Source organism: Pipistrellus hanaki (assembly GCF_964339955.1).
Source record: "Pipistrellus hanaki genome assembly, chromosome: 3".
Classification (NCBI taxonomy): Eukaryota; Metazoa; Chordata; class Mammalia; order Chiroptera; family Vespertilionidae; genus Pipistrellus; species Pipistrellus hanaki.
The window spans coordinates 6,031,906-6,048,883 of record NC_140505.1 but is presented as its reverse complement, the minus strand read 5'-3'; the positions used below and the strand labels follow the sequence as shown (position 1 = coordinate 6,048,883).

Sequence of the window (16,978 nt, the reverse complement as noted above, 5' to 3'; positions counted from 1 at the left end):
TGAAACACTTCAGGAAGCAGAAAGAGCTGGGCGCTGAGCCCACGTCTCTATTCTGAGCGGAAGGGGAGGCTCCTCCCAGGTTTGATCTGTGAAGAAAACCGGACTGTGACTCTGCTGGGACTTCCTCTGCCCTTCCATGCAAACCTGGGGCTTGTCCTTTCGGGGAATTGTCAGCAGCTGTTTGCCTAAGCGAGAGGACGGCTGTGGAGCTCATCGGAGGCAGGCGAGAGGACCGCTGGTTAGGAAAGTTCCAGAACAAACCCACAGCCAGACGACACCCACCTCTGTGCTTGGTACCCTGCACTCGTTCGTTCAGCCATCTCTGGTCACGAACGCCACCCACCTGCTTCTGAGTTAGTGGTGCTGCTTACTCACGTCACCCTCAGAGAGCACACTCCACCTCGAAGGCCTCTCCAGGAGCAGCCGGGACACTCCGGGGCCTGTTTGGGCTTTTGGCCCAGGAGGGAGGATCCGCAGGTGTTTGCTGGGGCTGCCTGCGTGGACCACCCCTCAGGAGCGCGAGCTTTGGCCTTACACGAACTCTCTCTCATGCAATGCCAACGTGGGAATTACAACTCACCTTCTTAGCAGTATCATGGGGAGACTAGCAACTGGAAGACTTAATGTTGTGGGCGGAACTGTAATAATAGCAACTGGAAGACTTTATTTTTTATTTTTTTAAAATGTATTTTATTGATTTTTACAGAGGGGAAGAGAGAGGGATAGTTAGAAACATCAATGAGAATCATTGATCAGCTGCCTTTTGCACACACCCCCACTGGGGATGTGCCCGCAACCAAGGTACATGCTCTTGACTGGAATCGAACCTGGGACCTTTCAGTCTGCAGGTCAACGCTTTATCCAGAGCCAAACCGGTTTTCTGCTGGAAGACTTTATTTTTATTTTTATTGATTTCAGAGAGGAAGGGAGAGGGAGAGATAGAAACATCATTGATGAGAGAGAATCATTGATCGGCTGCCTCCTACATGGCCCCCACCGAGGATCGAGCCCGCAACCCAGGCATGTGCCCTTGGCTGGAATCGGACCCTTTAGTCCACAGGCCGACACTCCATCCATTGAGCAAAACCAACTAGGGCAACAACTGGAAGACTTTTAACGTTGTGGGTGGAGCTGTAACATGGGACTCGTTCAAGCCAAAGTCAAGACTCTTCCCTTCAAGAGACCCAGCCACTGCCAGCGGCGGTCCCCTCTCCGTAACGCTGGCGCCCGGGCTCCGGGGCACCGCCATCGGGACTGAGCCCAAAGTGAATGAGAGAGACACGCAGGCGCGTTGAAAGAGAACACGTTTATTTACAGCACCACTGCCTTTTTACAACCCCCACAAGTTTAAATAATCAACATTTCCAGGACATCGGTCATTTTAAATTAAAATATTTAAACACAGAGATTTCACAATGTGATTTTTATTTACATTAATTTTCAAGAATCTACATGGTTGTTTTTAAACTGCACAACATAACAGGAAGCTCTTATTTAGGCCCTGAATCTTTTAAAACCTTTTCTGGTTAGGGAATTATGCTGCCGGTCAGGTCCTTGCAGTCTGGGCCCTTACAGGTTAGAGTCTTAATAACACAGACACAAACCCACCCCAGATGAGCCTCTGACAGGACAGTTAGACTGCTCTGCCCGGAGCTGCCGGAAGCCTCAGTTCTGGGTCCGCGCCGGGAGCACGCTCTGGCTTGTGAGGATGACAACCTGGGTGATCCCCGAGGGCTGTGGGGATGGGAGTTCCCCTCCCATCCACTCCTGTGGGGGCTGCATTTCCTGACACTGCACAGGCATGTCATGTCCATTGGGAAGAATTTACTATTCGCCAATGCCTTTCAACAATGGTCTGACCGCTGTCACGCCACACTGACAGATTGCAAAGTTTTATTAGTGAAACTATACAGAGGACAGGTTTGCTAATCTCTTATGCACGAGTGCCTCTGAAGAGTTGGTATAACATCCATTAAAAAATAAAGACTAACGTTCCCCACCATCGATGCTCAGCTGGGAGTGAAGCCTCAGGGAGCTCTGTCCAGCGTCCGCGGGCGCGGCGCGGCCCGGCCCGGCCCGGCGTGACCCTCACGCAGCCGCGATGGAGGCGTCGTCCCCGAGCCGGCCCTGTGGCTTCAAAGAGGGAGAACAAGATGGTTTACAGGGTGATGGTGACCCGTCAGCTCTCTTAATTGAAGAGATTTTTAAATTCTTGGAACTATTCACAAAAACAGTACAGACATGTGCGAGGACCAAAATAAAAGGTATCTGCCTTTGACCTCGGCTTTTCTTCACTTGAACCTGAGGTCGGGAACAACATGCTAGGTCCCTGTTCCTGCTGACCCTGGAGACACCCCCCGCTGATCAGGCACCTCCACCACCGGACCCCACCTCAGCCACCTGGTATTTTAGGGCCACTGCCGATCTATCAGCACTGTTGGTGGGGCAGAGGGTATGTGGGAAATCTCTAACTTCCTCTCAATTTCGTGGTGAATCTAAAACTAGACACTAGAGATCTAAAATCATGCACATGGCTTTCCGGTTTTGTTTTAAACAATCTAAGGCATGGAATAGGACAGAAGCTTGGAAGGGTTAATAAAGTAATTTTTCTGCAGATGCAAAAAAGTGTGAAACCTAGAAAGATAAAAGCTAGGACAATTGTGAAGGACACATGAGCAGAAACTGGTCAGTAATTTACCAAGTCCCAGGTAACAGAAACACGGCCCACTTCCCCGAAACCTGACAGGCAGCAAAAAGGAGGCTGTGCAGTGGAACCTGCCATTCCCAACGGGCACTGATGGAGAAGAGAGGAGCTCACACACTGAGAGCATCTGCACACTATCTGGGGGCAGCCTCGGCTTCAGGTGCCGAGCCACACGACCCACCCGTGTGGCCACCTCACTGTCACACACCAGGCCCACCCCATAGTTCTCTCCTGCAGGAACCTGGAGCAAATCAGAACATTAAACCACAGTGTAGTGCCCAACAGGTGCCCATTTCCAGAAAAGACCCGACCTATATAACTTTATTAACCGATGTCACCCAATAAACTCAATTAAAAAAAAGACTCCAATTCGGTATTACACACTTAAAACTGAGAGAAATAGGAGAATTTGGTGATCATATTTTAAAAGTGAACCCATTTTGATTAAAAATTAGTTACAAATTAACTATCATTTAAAAACACACTTTGTGAAAGCCAAAGAAAAGGCACATTTAAGGATAGTATAAAGGTAAATCATTTACCTAAGGGAATAAACATTTTTTTAAATTAGATTCTATAAATATAGTAACTTCATAGAAATGAATAGCAATACTGCCAAATTCTTAGGGTAAAAATCAAAACCATCACTGTTAGTCTGAAGCTATTATTTAGCGATATTTACAAGAAAAAAAAATCTTTTGTTTGTTTTCAAGACGGTGTGTGTAAGGGGCAGGAGCCGTGCGGGCCTCACCTTGACAAAGATACTGGTGGGAATGAAGCGCCGGAGCAGCTGGCTGGTGAAGCTGGGAAACCTGGGCACGCTGATGTGCAGAGACGGCAGCTGCTGGTATCCGGCCATGAGAGGGTAGAAGTTGTATAACATTTCCTGCTCGGTGCCCGGCAGGATCCGTAATCGAATCTAAATCGCACAGTGTCACAGATAATCAATACACAGACCTGCAAGACCTTTGTTGTCACCCCTAGAATATTCACCGATGTCTGGACACCCAAATCTCGCTGGTGAATATTTTCTCTCTCCTATTCCATCTTCCACAGATTCCAAAAGGTAAGGCTGAATTAGTACCACACGGATAATACGTGTGTAAAGCATATGTGCATGAGCCCGGCAGGTGTGGCTCAGTAGCGGAGCATCGACCAATGCACAGAGAGGTCCCCAGCTGGATTCTGGGTCAGGGCACATGCCCGGGTTGCAGGCTCAAACCCCAGTAGGGGGCATGCAGGAGGCGGCCGATCAATGATTCTCTCACATCACTCATTGGTGTTTCAATCTCGCTCTCCCTCTCCCTTCATCTGTCTGAAATCAATAAAAACATATTTAAAAATATGCACATGATTTCTATTCTACCAAGACCTAAAAGGCAACTGTACCAGCTTAAAACTGAGCACACCTGACGGAGCGATATATTCGTGTCGTAGGCCAGGTAGCGTCCACAGTCACAGAGGGTAAGGGTAATTTACAGAAAAGCGTCCCTGTAAACATGATGTCCACATAAGACACACTAGTAGTTTCTTGTGTTTTCCTTCAGGGATTTTACCTTTGTGTTAAGGTGAGTAATTTCAGGGGGAAAAGACACTCAAGAAAAGCTTACTCATTTGCATACAGGTTCATGCCACAGGTGATATATACACATGTGCACCAACATACAGAGCTAAGGTCATAACATGTAACAGTTTAAATTAGTGTATGAATTAGAGCATGCATCGTGTACAGCTCTATTTTGCATACACAGGGCACAGATGACTAGTCAGGGTATGTGCATCGAGGAGTTATGATACAGGTGTTCCTCTGGTTATGTTCTATTAATAAGTACTTACTGACAACAAAATCCCTGAGACACTGCACTGACAGAGCTGAAGAGAATTAGGCTTTTAACATAGGCAATCATGCCTCCAGGCCTCAAAAAAAAACAGACAGACAGACAGACACAGATACACACACACACACACACACACACACTCAGTAACTAAGGGCAATCTAGATTTTCAGGAATTCCATTACACAGCCCAAGGATTTGTGAACTCTTGCTTCAAGGATAAAGGACCTGTGCATGCGATCTCAATGTGGACAGGCCTGGCCACTGATTCCACTCTGTAACAACGGGCTCCATCCACAGAAGTTCCTGACCTCACTCCATCGGAATCCCAGGGCCACAGGCAGTCCGGCCCGCGCACGCGCACAGCTCTCCCTCCCCTGCCACACCCGGGGCCTCCGGAGCATCCCGAGAGGGACCGCTACCTGCTTCAGGCCCGAGAACATGAAGGCGTCGCTGGGCTCCACGGAGACCTCCAGGTCCTGCACCAGGCTGGTCTTGTTCTGCAGGTGGTACCGGACAGGCAGCGACTCTCTGACACGGCCGAACGACGGCAGGTCTGCAGGGAGGACACGATCCTCTCGGTTAGCAAACAGCCCACCACCTGCGGGTCCTTCTGGCAAACGAATCTCCTTCTGCAATGCACGGCTATTTTAAACTAACGGTATCCCTGCGCTCCCGCTAAACAAAACTTCCTGACTGAAAAAGGCCTCGGGACTGTGAAAAAACAGGCCAGATGACTCCAAATCTCCTTTGAAAGTGACTTAGCCGAAACCGGTTTGGCTCAGTGATAGAGCGTCGGTCTAAGGACTGAAGGGTCCCAGGTTCGATTCCAGTCAAGGGCATGTGCCTTGGTTGCGGGCACATCCCCGGTAGGGGGTGTGCAAGAGGCAGCTGGTCGATGTTTCTCTCTCATTGACGTTTCTAGTTCTCTCTCTCTCTCCCTTCCTCTCTGTAAAATGTCAATAAAATAAAAAAATAAAAAATAAAAAAGTGACTGACTTAGAAAGGGTGTTGGCTGTCAGGAGCTGCATTATATGTTAGGAATAATTTTTAAATCTACCATGGTTCAAAAGGGGATGGCGGACACCCCGTGCCACTGACGAGAGCACATGTCACGGACGGTGAAGTATTCCTGCCCCAAACTTGAACCTGAATCTGACCACGCCTACAGATCGAGCTACCAATTTACAGGACAGACACACTAGCAGTGATGCAGTGCAATCAGCAAATGCTATCCAGCCTGCAGCAAGCCCCACAGGACAGGGACTCGGTCCCTCAGGAAACACACAGAAGGCGATGGCCCCGGGGACAGAGGGAGTTGGCCAGCTGCCCAGATCCACAGAAACCTCAGGACAATAAGGAGCGTTCAGAGCGGACTAGGGAGATTTCAGCACTGGAATTCAATAATATTAAGACAACTCTGCCCATTTTAAAGTCATGATAATGGTATTCTGATTAGGTTTAGAAAAATAACCACTAATATTACAGATACACTCTGAACTATTTGGAGATGAGATGATAAAGTGATGGGGGAGAGGAGTGTGCAGAGGCACATGAAACGAGACTGGTCACAGCCTACTTGGGTAAATGTCAGGTACTTTTCACAATCAGAAGATTCTTAAAATCTTAGCAGCTGAAACACCGTTCTTCTCGGTTCCTCTTCCCGCGAGCCTGGAAGCATTACCTGCGCTCACGTGCAGGGGGATGTTTTCCACGATCACGTGTGGCAGGGTGATGACGGTGCTGATGGCGGGGAGGCCGTCCGCGGCCGAGGTCCTGCGGAGAAGGGCACCTCAGTCACACGTCACGTGCAAAGTCAATCCATCGCAACAGGGACACGGACACGCACCGGCTGGCTAAGGGACACGGACACGCCCCGGCTGGCTAAGGGACATGGACACGCACCGGCTGGCTAAGGGACATGGACACGCACCGGCTGGCTAAGGACCACGGACACGCACCGGCTGGCTAAGGGACATGGACACGCCCCGGCTGGCTAGGTTTATTCCTGCCGTGCAGAAATCCAATTATCCTGTACACTGCCGTTAAACCCAGCCCCCTCGCCAGGACTCTTACAATTCTAACAAAGTGTTGACTCCCCTGGGTGTTCTATGTAGGCAATCCTGCTAACTGCAAATAAGGGCAGCTTCTCCTAACGTGTCAATGGCCCAGGTATCAGAAGTAGTTCGGTAAGACTCCCTCAGCACGCAGGTCACAGATGGGGACGAGACGCTGACAGAAGTGCATGGCCCTTTCTGATCTTCGTGGGTGTGACCCGGGCAGTGACAGCCATGGCTCCCCTCCTTCGGGGACTGACCGAGCTCCCAACTACAACAGGACGACGGCGAGCAGCTAAGGCATGAGAAGAGCGCGGGCGGTGAGAAAGCGCTGACAGCTCACCTCTTCCAGCAGATGACGTAGTGCCCCGTGGCCACGCCGCCGTCCACGGTCCCCGCCGCCGGGCACCGCAGGCAGAAGCACTCACTCGCGCTCTCTCCGGTCTGCAAGACAACTGCAGGCAGGAGCCAGTCAGTCCCCGTGCAGGGCCCACGCGTGCGGAGGCCACCGGGAACAGCGAGAACCTGGGTCTGCATTCTCAGACTCGGACACTGCGGCTCGCAGCATCCTCATGTCCCCTCGCATGTCTTTTCCAACCCGGCAGAAAAGGCAGCCGGGCAGCTGCCAGTCTGTGACTCGCTCCCCTGGGGACCAGTGAGGGGGAGGAGTCTGGAGTCAGAGTAACACCCTCTGGTGATTATCTTTATTTCTTCAAATTACTTCATGTCTCCAAAGGAAACGTTTCCCAATAGGAAGTAAAAACAAAACCGGGCAATTTCAGTTATTCCTTAAAGCAGTAAAAGCAGCATTCCAGAGGACCGGGCTGTCTCTGAACGGGCACTTAGTGCTGAGATCACCAAAACGGAACACATCCGACAGTGACTCACTACTGCCCAACGTGGCTACCGACCTCGCGTGAAAAGATGTGCTCCACTCACCAAATAATGAAAAACCTCCTGATGACTAGATGAACGTTCCTCTACACCAAGCCCTGCCTACCCTCCGCACATCCTGGCATGCAATGTCACTCCTGTTAATGCCAGCTGGCAACGGTGCCCATCTAATGCCAACTCCAGCAAATCAAGAGCAACACCCAAGAATGACAGCCAAGGCCCTACACATTAGTAACTGTTTTCATGGGCTTCCCACGCAGAAGGCTGTGATGAACTCATGGTTATGACTGTGGGTAGATACCAGAAACGAGAAGGGAAAAACCTGGGTCCATCTATACTTGAATTAACTCCTTTTAATTAATTTTAAGGACTAGGATATGATAATGTACCCCAGTTAGCAGAACTCACATCAATTCAACCCTCTTAGAATAGCTTTTTTAAAAACCTGAAGTGGCGAAACCAGTTTGGCTCAGTGGATAGAGCATCGGCCTATGGACTGAAAGGTCCAAGGTTCGATTCCGGTCAAGGGCATGTACCTTGGTTGCGGGCACATCCCCAGTAGGGGGTGTGCAGGAGGCAGCTGATCGATGATTCACTCTCATCGATGTTTCTAACTCTCTATCCCTCTCTCTTCCTCTCTGTAAAAAGTCAATAAAACATATTTTAAAAAATAATAAATAAATAAAATATAAACCTGAAGTGTTCATATTAATTCCCCCAAAGTCCTCCCTAATTCTAAGACGTTATAACCAAAATGATCACAGACTTTCCTAACAATTAAGGTCACATTTATGGCGAGGAAAGTTGCGATTTGTAATGTGTCAGATACAAACCTGACAGTGCACCAGGGCTGGTGTTCTCGGCGGCCCCCACCCATCCAAAGGTATCCCCCCCTCACTCCCAGACCTGGCATGTGCCCTCCCAGGGCGGACAGGGCCTCTCCGAGGGATGAGGGTCCTAAAGCAGGAGGCCGTCCTGCACCAGCCAGGTGTGCCCAATGCTACCACAGGCGAGGAGAGGGAGGGAGGCACCAAGGGGCCGAGAGGAGAGGGGCAATGGAAGCAGCGGGCAGACAGGTTTCTGAGGACGAGCCACGCTGGCTTTGAATGGGAGGGAGGAGGCACGAGCCAAGGAACCCACGTGGCCCCAGACACAGAGAAAGGCCGAGGGAAGGGTCTCCCTGGAGCCTAAAGACACCCAGTCCTTGGTTTTGGGACTTCTGACCTCAGGATAATAAGCCTGGTGTTATCTTAACATAGGCATCACTCATTGATGGAACCAACGCTGATGGACCAGGAGGATGCAGCAGGAACGGGCTGAGAAGCTGGGGCAGGAAAGAGAACGGCCCCTCTAAGTGAGACGGCACAGAGCCAGACCACAGGTTCCAGCAGAAGCAGGAGTTCCGTCCCTATGGCGCCTCCTCATGCGGTAACAACACAACCGTGAGGGGAACCGTGCTATTCGAGGCCCTGCTGTACCCTTCTTAGGTTCCTTTTTTAACAAGTAGCTTTATCGTAGCAAAACCCTGATTTAAAAAAATGTAACTAAAATGGTAAGTGATGCTGATTCTACCTGAATTCTAAAGGCATCTGGTTCTTGTGAGCATAAGTGTCCCGTTCCTTTCCTTACCAAAGCTAACTCTTACACTGCCAGCCTACACACGTGCGCGCCCACAGGTGGGCACAGTGCACACGCGTGTGCACGCACACACCTAACTCTTCCGCTAACGAAGTGTGGGATCCGCAGTCTCACCTCTGTCCACCTGGGACTCCAGCTGGTCCACAGACGCCATGGTGGGCGCGAGCTGGAGCTCGCTGGAGACGATGGTGAGCGCCCAGGGGGAGGCGCTCAGCAGGTCCGTCATCAGCAGGAAGGGGATGTCGGCGTACACTCTCCCCAGGTGCTCAAACTGTCACGAAGGAAGACAGGGCGAATCCATCTTATTTTCTCCGTTCATCTCTATCACCTAACTGATTCCCAATCTGCTTCACAGGGACATACCTTCGTAGAAACAAACTTAACCGCCACATCGAACGGGAAGACGGTTTCTATCGTTACAGTTTCGTCCTGCAGGAAGATGTGAAAGGCACATGCAATGGTGTTCTAAATCGTAAGCGTATGTAAAGTTTTCAGAGCAGAAGGCACACCAAACAGTCTAAATAAACCGTCCCAACGTATGTAGCAAGAAGCGCTGATTTCCCCTTAGGTTCTTGTAAAAAGCCACGTGGAGACCAGACCCTTTTTCTAATAAATTAACCCGTGTGTCACCATCACACTGAGAAGCGCCTTCTTGCGCGTTATCTCAGGCCCCAGTGAGGGGGCAGGGCAGGCACGGCCGCCATCCTGCCACAGGAGCCAGAGGTCAGGAAGACACTGGCTGGCTCAGGCCACAGAGCCCGCGGTGCCAAGCACCGAATCTGGCTCTTCTTCTGTCGCCTCGACTCAAGATGAGTAAAAGAGCAAGAACGATAACACTGTGTGAGGAGTGTTTAATCACTGCACCTGTAAAATGCAATGCTCAGAACTCTAGGAAACACGTGCTGCTGTTACCGCCGCGTGAAGGTGAGACAGGCACGTGGCTGGGAAGTGACCACGGCAGAAACGGAACCAGATCGGACCCTGGAGCCTGACTGACCACATGCTCCACCTCCTCCAGGCGCTGCACAGAACTGTAACATTCTGATTTTACAGATGAGGAAACAGAGGCCAGAGAAGCGACACGGCCCACCTGAGCTTCCCAAGCCAGGAGGCAATGCTGAGACAGCACCCTCACCGGCTGACTCACCATCCAGGCGCATCCCGTTACATCCAGCTAGGCCAGGAATGCTCAACAGTGTGCCGCAAGCATTGTTTAAAACATGCAATACCCGACTACTTAGTCAGGGCACTGACCCATTTCCCTCAGATTGAAAAATTTAAAAATTGCTGAAGCCGGTTTGGCTCAGTGGTAGAGCATCAGTCTGCGGACTGAAAGTTCCCAGATTCGATTCCAGTCAAGGGCATGTACCTTGGTTGCGGGCACATCCCCGGTATGGGGTGTGCAGGAGGCAGCTGGTCGATGTTTCTCTCTCATTGACGTTTCTAGCTCTCTATCCCTCTCCCTTCCTCTCTGTAAACAATCAATAAAATATATATTTTTTTTAATTTAAAAATTGATGTTTCTAATTCGCTCCCACTCCCTTCCTCTCTGAAATCAATTTTTAAAAAAGAAAGGCCGACGCTCTATCCACTGAGCAAAACCAGCCAGGGCTGGATGAAACTTTTAACAGCACGTTCCATGCCTTCCTCCCTCCTGATTTTCTTGGGAGGGTTTTGCTTCCCAGTAACTTACAAAGAGCCCACTGCCTAGACTCTGCAGTGACCAAACGACAAACCCCCAGGTAACCAGGCCAACCCCTGCGGGGCTGAGAAGCCGGTTTCTAGAAAACCCTGAGACAACCAGCTGCCAGGAGAAAGACACTAAATATCAGTTTTCCACTGACAGACGTGAGCATTACATAAAGCATGGTTAAGTCTACAGAAAGAAAATGCCCCCCCCCCCCCCATCTCTATAAACAGAAAGCAGACCACCAAGAATTCCATCCGATGGACAGCAGCTGCCTCTGGTCTCTCCTCGGCGTGCACTTACCCAACCAACTTGCCTAAGAGCCTATTTTCACAGAAAAATATCTCAGAAGGGAAACCTTCCTCCAAAACCCCCTACGTATGAGCCAACTCAGCGATTGTATCTGGTGTGTGACTAGCAGACAGTTTAAACTCTCGTGATCTGTGTGCTCGAGTGCTCTAACCTTCTGATTCTCCATGTGAGAAGCCATGCCGGCCAATTTCCGAATGTTTGAGCAATGAATGCCTCACTGTACTGTTTATGATCAATTTCAGTGAGAAAAACAAATCAACCGATTTTCATGAAAATCTGAAATAGACTCTGAGCACCTGCTTTTTGACAAGTAAACTAAAACAACATGGCGCCTCCGGAAGGAGCCACGGAAAACCAGACCTTGTGGCACTTGCAGACGATTTCCTTGTCTTCAATAGTCGTCGTGATCAGGTAGGAAACATACACGAGGAACATTCTGGAACCCACTGTCCCGCAGCGGATGTACAATGTTTTCTCCAGCTGTAACAGAATAAAAGTATTTTAATTTAATTACTATCACACATTTCCACCTGACATATGAGGGTGTCCCCCAAAATGTAGGCACACATTCTGAATAACTATAAAGGCAGTGATCATTTAAAATACATTTTCAAAATTGAGCTATCAACTGTCAAAGCGCGCATACATTTTTAGGGGACACCCGGTATATTTGGGGATAACGTCCCGACATTTACCATAGCAACTGGTTCAATGCTTGAACCCTTTCCACAGGCTGCTCCTGCAGTGTCAGAGCGGGATCTTTACCATGCCATCTTTTCATCCCCAGGCCCCGCTCCTCAAGAAATCTTTGTGTTTGGCTTGGAATCAAGTTATTTCACTGAGCTACACACACAGTGTTATTTAATGTTATTTAGTTCTTTTATCAGGGTCATTTGTTCTAAAACCCCTTGTATAAAAGCTGAAGACATTTACACATTTAAGTGTGAAGACGCCAAGTCCCATGTCCGCCTCAGGAAACGCTCTGAAACGCTGTGAGACTCGCTCCGCTTACAGGCGAGCTAGCTAGCGCCCTCCTCCCGGCCGGTCCCCGGTCACCTGCTCCCCGGGGCGCAGGTCCTCCACGGGAATGTCGGTGAGCAGGGCCGGGCAGGACTCATCGCACAGCTCCGTCCCGCGGAGCGTCACCTGCGTTTTCTGAGTCAGATTGGCATCCTGCCCTGAAAGGGTTAACATTGTTTTAGAGTCCAGAGAATTCAGAGCTTATCCTAACCGTCTACGCTGCACAAAGCGCAGTACATCATGACCACATTTTATTTTAAATACATTTTATTGATTTTTTACAGAGAGGAAGAGAGAAGGATAGAGAGTTAGAAACATTGATGAGAGAGAAGCATCGACCAGCTGCCTCTTGCACACAACCCCTGGGGATGTGCCCATAACCAAGATACGTGCCTTTGACCGGAATCAAACCTGGGACCTCTCATTCCGCAGTCTAACGCTCTATCCATTGAGCCAAACCGGTTTCGGCATGACCACATTTTAAACAGACCTCCTGGGGCCCACACCACGGGTTTATGTGCATTAACACTGACCAAACGGAAAAGGTGTGCTCACCGGGCTTCAGACCAGCCGTGAGCTTCACGTCGCGGATCGGGGTCTTCTCGTGGGACTGCACCGTCACCACCAGCCGGTACATCTCGTTGGTCAGGGCGGGCGGGTCGTGCCGCAGGTGCACCGAGATGCTGGGGACCCTGGAGATGACCCTGTGGGGGAACCACCGCTGAGGGCCTGGGCGCCTTGGAAACCACCGAGTCCCACAGAGACGCCCACGAAAGGAGCCCGCCGGGCAAGCCGACTCACATGGTGCTGGCCTGCACGAGCACGCTGTCCCAGTGCACCTCGCTGTCCGGGAGCCTGGGCCGCCGTTTGAAGGAGCGCGAGGCCTGGAGGGCTTCCTGGGCGGACGCGGCGTCTCCCCCTCCGCCCTGCCAGCTCAGCACCACGCACCTGCCCGCCTCGTGGCCCAGGACCAGGTCCACGGAGGTGATCTGAGAGGAGGCGGCGTGTCAGCACAGCCAGCCCGCTCTGGGTGTCGCCAGCCCCTCTCCACAAATCCCACCGGAGACGGCTGGTCTGTGGGGTTCACGCAGACGCCCAGGTGCGAGAGAAGTCAGACTCCCGCTGGCCTGGCCGGGGCGGCTCAGCCGGCTGCAGAGTCGCCCGTACACCGGACGGGGCACACACCGGGCGGGGGGGGGGGGGGGGGGGGGGGCCGCACACACCGAGGTTGCAGGTTTGATCCCCAGTGGTCCGAGTGCAACCAAACTGATGGATGTTTCTCCCTCTCCTCCTCTCTCTCCCCCTTCCTCTCAGGGAAGCCAAGTAAAAAGGAAACCACAGAGAAACTGGTTTGGCTCAATGGATAGAGCGTCGGCTTGGGGACTGAAAGGTCCCAGGTTCGATTCCGGTCAAGGGCATGTACCTTGGTTGCGGGCATATCCCCAGTAGGGGGTGTGCAAGAGGCAGCTGATCGATGACTCTCTCATCGTTTCTAACTCTCTATCTCTCTCCCTTACTCTCTGTACAAAATCAATAAATTTAAAAAAAAAAAAAAAAAAAAAAAAAGGAAACCACAGAGAAACTTGCCGTTAAGTCTTACCATGGCCACTGATGAGCTGGGACACAGGCTAACACTAGGTTTAAAAATCTTTGCCTTTAAACAAAGAATAACCTGACTTTTTAGCTACGACTCTGACTGCCATGGTTTCAGCACCTGGCACAGTGCCTGATCTAACAGGTGCACAAGCAGTGGTTGCTAAGTGAAATAAACCAATGTTTTTGATAACCATTAACATATTCACAACCTCATTCCACACATTTTTCCTGAAGACATCTCTGGTATTAGCAATGATATTCTTTACTAATTGAACAAATGCTCCTTTCAACTAAATCCACCAACAATATACTCAACATAACATTATTAATTATGATTTACGTCTGGTAGGCTTCCTTAGGCACCTTGCAAAAAACATGTAATTAGGGATTTAGTCAAAATCATGAAGATTTCTTTTAAAAATGAATACACAAAATCTCAGGATATTGGATAATAATGAATTCAAAAGACTCATAGGAATTATTGGGGGAGTATTGGTAGTACAGTCTAAAGCTTCCATCTTGGAAAGGGTCCCAAGTTGACATTAGCCGACTATTCTCATTCAAGCCTTGGAAAGCATGCACTTAATGAGTGCTTACTGCATACCAATCACTGTTACAAGCAATTTACATTAGCTAACTCATTTAATGCCCACGAAACACTAAGAGGTAGGTCCTGTTATTACCCCCACTTTACATGTGAATAAATTGAGACACAAACAAGTCAAGAAACTGCCCAGGGCCACAAGCTAATAAGCTGGAGAGTTGAATAAGCTGGAGAGTTGAAATTTAAACCCACATAGTTTGGCTTCAGAGTTTATGCTCAATAAAACATTACTTTCATTGTATATGCCTGAAAAGCATTTGAATTATCTATATTGAAAGAATCCTTAAAAAATATATATATATATCTATATATATATATATATATCTATATATATATATATATAGATAGATAGATAGATATATATAGATATATATCTTCCTTTTTATCTTTAAAATATGTAATCAGCAATGTTTAAACATCAAAATGACTGAATTGTCACATTATACAAAATACAATTGCTATATTATATATGTTTTGCTTATAATTCCTTAAGGGATTTGTCACCATTAAAAAATAAGGTTGGTCTCATGTGCTAACAGGAAATGACGTCTAACATACACTATGAGGTAGAACAGCCAACCACTGAATACCGGGCATGTATCTCAGTGAAAGGAAACCCCCAATCAGTATGAATGGTGTTCCCTCGGCAAGTCCAAGTGGCAGACTTTCTTACTTAATAAACATCTGCATCACTTCAATTTTCTCCGGCATACACATATACTTCTATCATTCAAATCTCTCAAATGAATTTCATAACTAACCTCAATTTTCTTTCCCACATCTTCAGTTTTTGCAATAAACTTGAATACAAACTTCCTCGTTTTACCAGGAACTAAGCACATCTTCCCCTGAGACAAGTTTTCTAAAACTTCACTTGCTTTGGATGCTTCCTGGATCACACAGAACTGGTTGTATTCCTGAAAAAGAGGACAGCGAGAGCCACCGGTGGTTCACAAACATCACACGTCACGCTGGGCTCGCACTGCATGCGAGGGAGCTGGCGCTGCTTGCTGGGCTGCCTCCGCTGCCCGGAAGCAGGACGCAGGGCTTCCGGGGAAGGGAGATTTATGCAGAGCAGGCGCCTACCCCCGCACCGAGACCAGGCTGCAGTGTCCGTACCAGGCTTTCACTCTCCTCTCTGTGCGCTCACTGCACTGCAGCCTGCCGTCTACCTGCTCGCCCCTCTGCTATTTCCCACACAGAGGCTTCTAGTTCTGTCCTGTTTCCCTCACCAGAAGCTCACATCCATACCCTAGGGCAGTGGTCGGCAAACTCATTTGTCAACAGAGCCAAATACAACAGTACAACCATTGAAATTTCTTTGAGAGCCAAAAACCGACTTCTGCGCATGGGCCACAAAGTTTCAATCCCACTGTATGTATGCGCCCGCACGTGGGAGAGCCACACTCAAGGGGCCAAAAAGCCGCATGTGGCTCTAGAGTAGGGGTGTCGAACTCAATCAGAGAAGGGGCCAAAATCTAAAATCCAGCCTAAATCGCGGGCCGAATGGTTTACTGAACAGTCATAAACTGACAATGTCATAAACTGACAGCGGAGTGCAGTGATGACAGCGCGGTGCGGGCCACATTGCAAGGCCTGGCGGGCTGGATTTGGCCCGCGGGCCTTGTGTTTGACATATGTGCTCTAGAGCCTCAGTTTGCCAACCACTGGCCTAGGGGGTAGTTTCACGAGATCCAGATTCAGCACGTCCAGCTGCACACCCACCGCCCACCTGTCTTCCCACAGCGGCTCCTCTTCCCGATGCGCCAACCCAGACCCACCCCATATAAACCAGGGGACGCACCACTCCCACCCAGGCCTCAGATGCCAAGAGCGCCCAGGAGCTGCCTGCAGCCCAGCAGGTGGAGTGTCTTCTCAGAAAACTCCTACAGGCTATGTCGTTGCCTTCCCTCATTTTCATTTCTAATCCATGCTTATGAAATCTAAGAACAAGCCACTATGTTTCCTGTGAACTGTATCTTGAATTTCAAATAACACATGTTCAGAATATAACCTAACGTAAAAGTAATTGCTTTACATTTTAATATTCTTATTAGTTTTACATTACAGAAATAGTCTATGTTTGTTATCTAATAAAGGATGGAAATAGGATAGTAGGATACAAGCAAAGTAAAATACGAGTCTATATACTGACTCTAATCCCAGATTTAAAATATTTCCTGGTGAGCAAAACAGTTACCTGTCCTGTGGGCTCAGGTTGTAGAAAGGAAAACAAGTCCTTACTGAACAACCCCCGACAGTGACGCCACGGCTGTGACAAGCCCTCATTCTCTGTCCTTTATCAACACTGGGGAGCCCAGACTATCGAAATGCCTCGCATCCCTCACCTCCCACCATTGGCATCCTACCTTTCCTATCCTCACAGGAAGGTCAGGTGCGCCAGGGGGGCGGCCTCTGCCCTGCCCTGCCCTGCCCGGCAGCCTCCGGTTGGTTTCCATAGCATTTCTCTCCCTCTGTTTTGTTACTGGAATAAAATGTCTTCAAGCTTTTGCTTTAAAATTCTCAAACTTTTCAGGTTCACGATAATATCAAGAATATTGTAATTCTCAGTAAGTGCTTACTGGTTAGAGGCACCAGACCCTGTCTGGGTGACCAGAGGCAATTATCTGC

General features: G+C 49.3%; 1 protein-coding gene across 2 annotated transcripts in view; it reads right to left on the bottom strand.

Annotated features, from left to right (window-relative positions):
* Window positions 1–1,291: 1,291 nt before the first annotated feature.
* TRAPPC11 (trafficking protein particle complex subunit 11) overlaps window positions 1,292–16,978 on the bottom strand; it is a 34,050-nt gene continuing 18,363 nt past the window's right edge. The window contains exons 19-30 of one of the 2 annotated variants that reach the window (XM_084877743.1): window positions 15,109–15,264; window positions 12,949–13,136; window positions 12,703–12,851; window positions 12,184–12,305; window positions 11,488–11,607; window positions 9,492–9,557; window positions 9,243–9,399; window positions 6,940–7,051; window positions 6,224–6,315; window positions 4,962–5,095; window positions 3,456–3,623; window positions 1,292–2,133 (exon numbers count right to left, since the gene is read on the bottom strand). In XM_084877743.1, the coding sequence (XP_084733869.1) occupies window positions 2,089–2,133; window positions 3,456–3,623; window positions 4,962–5,095; window positions 6,224–6,315; window positions 6,940–7,051; window positions 9,243–9,399; window positions 9,492–9,557; window positions 11,488–11,607; window positions 12,184–12,305; window positions 12,703–12,851; window positions 12,949–13,136; window positions 15,109–15,264 (1,509 nt within the window). In that variant the 3' untranslated portion in view covers window positions 1,292–2,088. The remainder of the gene's footprint in view (window positions 2,134–3,455; window positions 3,624–4,961; window positions 5,096–6,223; window positions 6,316–6,939; window positions 7,052–9,242; window positions 9,400–9,491; window positions 9,558–11,487; window positions 11,608–12,183; window positions 12,306–12,702; window positions 12,852–12,948; window positions 13,137–15,108; window positions 15,265–16,978) is intronic. The other variant, XM_084877744.1, reaches the window with a different exon arrangement.